The following is a 6782-nucleotide window of genomic DNA, read 5'->3' on the forward strand; positions in this document are numbered from 1 at the left end:
TGGTACCGCCTGGTCGCTATGAAAGCCGGACTGACGGGAGGTGCCGCCTGACTGACTCTCATGATAAGACTGCGTATGCCTCATTGAGGTATTTCGCAGACTGTCTTGGAAGTTTGAAGTAGAGGCCGACTCTGACAATCGGTCACTCTTCTTCTGCTCTAGCAGTAGCCGAGCGTCTGTGTATGATTTCCTCGACCCGTCCGCCTGAATATGACGAACAGGTTTCCTATTTCCTGGAGTAGGAAAACGGTATTTTGTGAAATCAAGGGCAGGTGGCTCCCGCTTCCTAGATTTAGGATGAGGAGTCGCCTCTCGCCCTTGAACTGGCTTCCTCTTCTGTGAAGAGGATGGTTTCTTAGCCGACTGCTCCTTGCCCAGAGCAGGCGGCTTCTTGTTGATCAACTCTTGAATTTCTCCCTTGAAGTCCCTCATGAAGGTCATGAGTTCGTTTCTTGTGATGGGAGAAGATCCATCAGTCGGCTGCTGCCGAACAGGCGGTGCGCCTGCTGGCTCGCTTCCTGTATGAAGATGTTCCCGTTCCCTCCTTTCGGTATGACGGGTACGTCGGGCCCTTAGGGTCCCGTCTGAAGCTGTGTGAGCTTCAACTTCAAATTCACTCTCAGTATCGTGGTCCGACTGAACTTGAGGGTCGTCTAGGGGACGCCTCTCTTCAGGAGTCGGTACAGACTTGGATGCCATCTCAGAAGTACTCTCCCCACAGACGACGCCAAATGTTTCGGGGTTTTCTGATGTCCTGCGGGAGAGTTACAATTCCGAGACTGGAACCGGACGCCTGTACCTGCAAAACAACGGAGACTCCTGGTGGTGGGAGCTCCGCCTCCAACGGTCAAGTTAGTACTTGATTAAGGAGTAATTAATGCGGAAATTAAAGTGATTGGGTCTCTCTAGGTGAGAGTGTTTAATGTGAGCTTTTAGCGTAATCTGCTTTGTTAGCGTGATCAGCCTATTATCTCTGTAATTAATGTAATCTCCCTTAATGAGGATTAAGGGAGGTATTTATAACCTTGGGAAACGTGCTAATCCTAGGTTTAGGTTAACCTAGGGCTGATTGGGCTTCCCCCAGAAGTTGGGCCTGGGTGGCCGGTTTCTCCATTAGGCATGGAGTATGCCACGTGTCATGACATAATAGGTCCAAGGTGGACGAATAAGCGTGTGCCACGTGGAAAGCCATGACAGTTCCAACTGGGGGACACTTGGCAGGACCTGATTGGCCCACGTGGCGCATTCCGATTGGTAGGAGCAAAATCCCCTAATCAGACCCTGTTCGAAATGACTCGTGACCCGACCCGATTGACAGGTCTACACACAGTAATAAAATTATATTATATCGTAAAGTATATTGTTTTAATTGATTAGAATATATTATAAATAATGGATGTGGTGCATTTTAAGCTAATTCCTTAGCTCCAAAAAAATACTATGATAAAAAAAAAATTTATATGGTAATTTATGAGTGTCATAATTTTTTTTTAATAAAATTATAATTGAATTTATACATACGAAATATTAGTACTTTATCGAAAATAAAACTCTAAATTAACAATTTTATCCTAAGATTCTATCCAAATTTGATTGAAAATAGAATTCTAAATTAACTTTTTTATCCTACAAATTGAATTTTATATAACTTTATCCTACGTGGCGCGACACTTGGCAAAAAGTTGGAACGCCAAGTGTCGCTATTTCGTGCCCGTGCGATGCCCGGGTTGTTTATTGAATTTTAAGATAAATTTTTAATCTATATGTCAAATTTTAAAACATATCATTGATACAAAATTAGTTAGAATTTGATGTGTTTTTATGATGATTTAAACATTTCTTGACCCGTAACCTGAAATAATGACCCTGTCCGAAATGACTCGTGACCCGCCCCGATTGAAAGGTCTACATAGAGTAATAAAATTATATTAGATTGTAAAGTATATTGTTTAAATTGATTAGAATATATTATAAATAATGGATGTGGTGCTAATTCCTTCGCTCCAAAAAATACTATGATACAAAAAATAAATTTATATGATAATTTATGAGTGTTATAATTTTTTTTAATAAAATTATAATTTAATTTGTACATATGAAATATTGGTACTTTATCAAAAATAAAACTCTAAATTAACAATTTTATCCTAAAATTCTATCCAAATTTGATTGAAAATAGAATTTTAAATTAACTTTTTTTATCCTACAAATTGAATTCTATATAACTCTATCCTATGTGGCGCGACACTTGGCGAAAAGTTGGAACGCCAAATGTCGATATCTCGTCGCTTGGATAAAAGTTTAGCTTTATATATTAGTTATTATATGATATTAGATTAGCTTACTTTAAAATAAGCATCAAAATACACCAGCTTAAAAATAAAAATAAAAATGAAAATAAATTATATGACTTCTCAAGGTGCACAAGCTTTGCTACAAGGCATACAACCCCATGAAGAAGAACAAGAACTCAGGTTTCGAAACAGAATGCAGCAAAATGATCTCTATCCCAACCATCATGCATCTAAGGAAACCCTTAGAGATTCTGAAATCTGCTGTGAAAATCATTACAAGTAACACTAAATTCATGCTCATATTATTTTTGTCTATTTTACCTTTGTTTGTTTTCATGGTTTTTTATGAGATCAAAATCTCAGAAGAAATGGACTCTATATCAAATTTTCTTAAACCACTACCATCTTCCTTCGATTACAACTATGTTTTCAGTAGTTTGACCGATGATGATGATGATGCCCAAGGAGGGCGAGGACTAAATCCACTTCCAGATGATGCAGAGGAACTAGCTATATCACATAATAATTTTTAAAGTCTTTCAAGCTATAATAGTGAAATAAGAGAGTTGTTATTGAATTTACTCCAACCTTTTCTGTTTTACCTATTTCTTTACCCTCTTTTAGAGTTCTTTACCATGATTTTAACCCTGAAAATTGCAGCAAAACTTGATGCAACAGATAAACCAGCAACTCTGAGTTTTAAAGAAATGCTTTATCCCCTCAAAATAGACTTAAAGGGTGCTTTCGTTACATATATTTGTGTTCATTTGATGTTGACTATGACTTTATTAGGCATTTTATGGGCCGTTTCAAATCACTTTCTTGTGTTAAGCAGTTCCAATTATTTCGATTTTATAAACTCAGGGTTGAATTTACCTATACTGTCTATAACAGTTCATTCAGTGATATTCTTTGGTTTGCTGTATAAGTACTTAGAGTGGAGTGCATTATGGAACATGAGTATGGTGATTTCTGTCATGGGAGAACAAACTGGGATCGCGGCATTTGGAATGTCAAATTACTATGGCAAGCATTGCAAGAAAATCGGGTTCCAACTGATGCCCGGATTCTTCGTGTTTGGTCATGTCCTGAGGCTTCTCTGTTTGTATGCCAGATCATATGATGAAAATCTTGCTGATCTTTGGATCACTTGTATAGTTATAGTGTTGGTTTTAGTGGGGAATTTAGTGAAGTGGGTTGCATTTTTGCTATATTATTATTATTGCAAGCAACAAATTATGGGAAAGAAGGTTGATGATCATAATAAGCTAGAGAAATCAGTAAATGCCGCTGATTTACCTTAATTTTCAAATCGAAATAAAAATTTAATTTGTTACATAACTTGTAATGTGACAGCTAGATTATTATTGTGAAATTAAACCGCGATTAAAAGCAATTTTGACTTCTATAAAAAAGACATTTCTTGTGAAGTGATACATATCTTTTTTCTGAACTATATCTTATCATCCTTTGATTTGATTTTTTCTTTTCATAGTATAGTGGACGACTTCTGACTTTTTTTTTTTTAAGTCAATAGCCCACTAATTAGTTTTAGATCAACTTGGTAAACCAATAATACTTTATTAAAAAGTAGCTCCTTAATTTCCTAAGGAACTAGTGTGTGTGTTGAAGAATAAAAAATTTTAAGTTCAGAAGAAGCATCCATGGATCCTAGATTCAAACAAGCTTTACTACAATCTCAGGAAGAAGGAGAAGAAATACAACAACTCGAGTTTCGTAATGAAAGGCAAAGATTGAAATTCCTGAATGTCAAGCAGCTGAAGTCCTTTGAGATTCTGAAGTCTGCTGTCAAAAACTTTACAAGTAACACTAAATTTATGTCCTTCATGATTCTATCTATTTTACCTTTCTTTTCTTTCATAGTTTTCTTTGAGATTCAGATTTCTGAAGCAACTGATGCTATATTAAGATTCTTAGTACCATTTTCCATGTCCTATGATATCGGCTTTGATAGTGATGAAAACATTAGTCTTTTCAGCACCACTGATGAAAATGAATCAAAAAGAGAAACATTTCGTATAGTTTTTGAGCTCGTACCCTTTTATTTGATCTTCCTCCCTCTGCTAGAGCTCTTTAGCTTGACCATAGTCATAAATATTTCTGCAAAAGTTGTAGATGCAGGAAATACAGAATCAGCTAATTTGAAGGAAACTTTTTACCAGAAAAACAACTTCAAAGGTCCTTTTATTACCTCTCTTTGGGTTCAGTTATTTTCAGCTTCTAATCTTTTTGGTCTAATTTGGGCAGTAGCAAATCACTCTATAATTACGACTGGATTCGACTATTCTTTTTCGGATTACAGATATGATTCTGTCATACAAAATAATATTTATGTAAACATACTGTCAATATTGTTTCATACACTTATTGCTTTGGCTCTGTTGTACAAGTATCTTGATTGGAGTGCTTTGTGGAACATGGCTATAGTGATATCTGTGTTAGAGGGAGAAACCGGGCTCGATGCACTAGAGATATCAGCTTACTATCGAAAGCACTGCAAGCGAACCGGGTTCCAGTTTGATGCTTATATTCTTTGTATATATTGTTGCTCTGAGGCTGCCCATTCTGCTAGCCAGAATGTGTAACTTTGTGACTTTTAGAGTTGTAGTTACTGCAATTGTTGTTGTATTGGTTTGCTTGGGTAGTTTGGTGAAGTGGGTTACTATGGTATTGTATTTCTATGGTTGTAAGGCGCAAGCGATGTCGAAGAAGTTTGATGATGAGGAAGTAGGCCAAGCTATGAAAGATGGTGATATTTGTACTGTTTGAAACAATTAGTTTACAAATTTCAAAGAAACACTTTGATGTGTACGAGATTAATTACTCTAATGTAGTTTAATGAGTGTTACACTTTAACCAAACGCACATGTCAAGACATACCTTTGACCATTAATTTATCTAATTATATGTTAGTAAAACCAGGCCGGCTAAGGCCTGTGCAAACAGACCCTTAACACAGGGCCCCAAAATTGAGGGCCCAATTTCATTGGAGCCCAATCAATCAATTACATTACATATTACTAAAAGCGAATCTAATCAGACACTTTTTTTTGAAGAAGAAGAATCTAATGAGACACTTGACAATATATTATAAAAAAAATTCCCGCCAAAATTACTTTCTAAAAATAAATTATTGTTTTGCATCTAGATTATGACTTTTATTTTATATAATTCTAAAGTAAACTTCCTAAAATATCAACTTGCATTATATAACTATTACATATATAAACATTTTTTATTATATGTTTGCAGTTTTTAATATATTTTATGCGTTTTTATAATTGGTCAAACGATTTATTTATTTTTTGTAAAATTATTACTCCTTATATTTTTATTATAATTATTCAACATCCGTGCATTGCACGTGGTTTAACCTTGTTTTGCTATTTAAAAAAAAATCAAATTCTATTTGCAACAGTCAAGAGATCCGTATACAATTAATTCTCCGAAGCCATCTACTCCATTAATAATCCTGGTCAATTTGCAATTCCCATACATAAATTTTTCATCTTAATAACTCTCCATTACTAATCACCCATTACTTCTCGAGGAATTCCAAGTTTATCTTCATGATTGACAAACTTTGTCAATTTTAGGGTATTTCTGGTATTTCACCTTAGTTCGTTGAGGATGAGATTGTCATTTCCACCAGATGAGTAGAATCCACATCAGCATGTCCTTGCCTTGTTGGACTTCATGGCACATGCCTTTGCCTTGTTGGACTTCACATCTTACAACAATCATATTCTTCCGTTAGCTAGTCAAAGAAACTTGGAAAAAATTGCCCCACAACTCATTTATTGTTGCAAAATTGTTCAAAGTATATTGCCCCACAAATGGCATAATATGATTTGGGAAGAAGGAGGCTTTACTTCTTTGTATATTTACTTTCTTTATTTATATATATCAACATGTACATTTTGCTTGTAATTGGGTAAAATAGATTTTTAATATGATACAATATATAATTCACTTTCTTTATTTGTAAATCAACATTCTTCCAAGGTATATTTACTTTCTTTATTTGTATAAATCAACATGTAAAATCATATTGTAATTGGGTAAAATTAATATTTGTGTAAATCAACATGTAAATTAATATTGTAATATATAAATCAACATGTAAATTAATATTGTAGTTAAATCTGTGAGGTGTTATATTTATCTGATTTTTTTTATTATAAATTTGGTATTTTCTTATTTCCTTATGTTAGGTTCAATGTAATTGTAGATATGACGAAATTGAAAATGAAAATTTTATGTTTTTTGTTTTGAGTTGTTAGGCATTTGGTAAGAGATAATTTTGCAAAGGGAGCAACCCAAAGAAAACTAAATGGTTAGGCTCAGGCTCATTGAAGACCATCGGGTCTTAGCTGCATACTAATGTAGCTATTATAGCTGTAATAAGAAAAGGCCCAAATGCGCGGCCTAAATCAAATAACCCAGATAATATATTTGCGACCCGCC

The 6782-nt window shown here is 34.8% G+C and overlaps 2 protein-coding genes across 2 annotated transcripts; both read left to right on the forward strand.

The window, feature by feature from the left end:
- The first annotated feature begins 2452 nt into the window (after nt 1-2452).
- Nucleotides 2453-3598, forward strand: LOC110694598. Its single transcript, XM_021871763.1, has 2 exons — nt 2453-2726; nt 2955-3598. The coding sequence occupies exons 1-2, from the start codon at nt 2453-2455 to the stop codon at nt 3596-3598; spliced, it is 918 nt and encodes a 305-aa protein (XP_021727455.1).
- A 360-nt stretch (nt 3599-3958) lies between these two features.
- LOC110694599 lies at nt 3959-5084 on the forward strand. The gene is made up of 2 exons (XM_021871764.1): nt 3959-4830; nt 4916-5084. Exons 1-2 carry the CDS (start codon nt 3959-3961, stop codon nt 5082-5084), a joined length of 1041 nt encoding a protein of 346 aa, XP_021727456.1.
- The last annotated feature ends 1698 nt before the right edge of the window (nt 5085-6782 follow it).

This window comes from Chenopodium quinoa, unplaced genomic scaffold, assembly GCF_001683475.1.
Source record: "Chenopodium quinoa cultivar QQ74 unplaced genomic scaffold, ASM168347v1, whole genome shotgun sequence".
Lineage (NCBI taxonomy): Eukaryota > Viridiplantae > Streptophyta > Magnoliopsida > Caryophyllales > Amaranthaceae > Chenopodium > Chenopodium quinoa.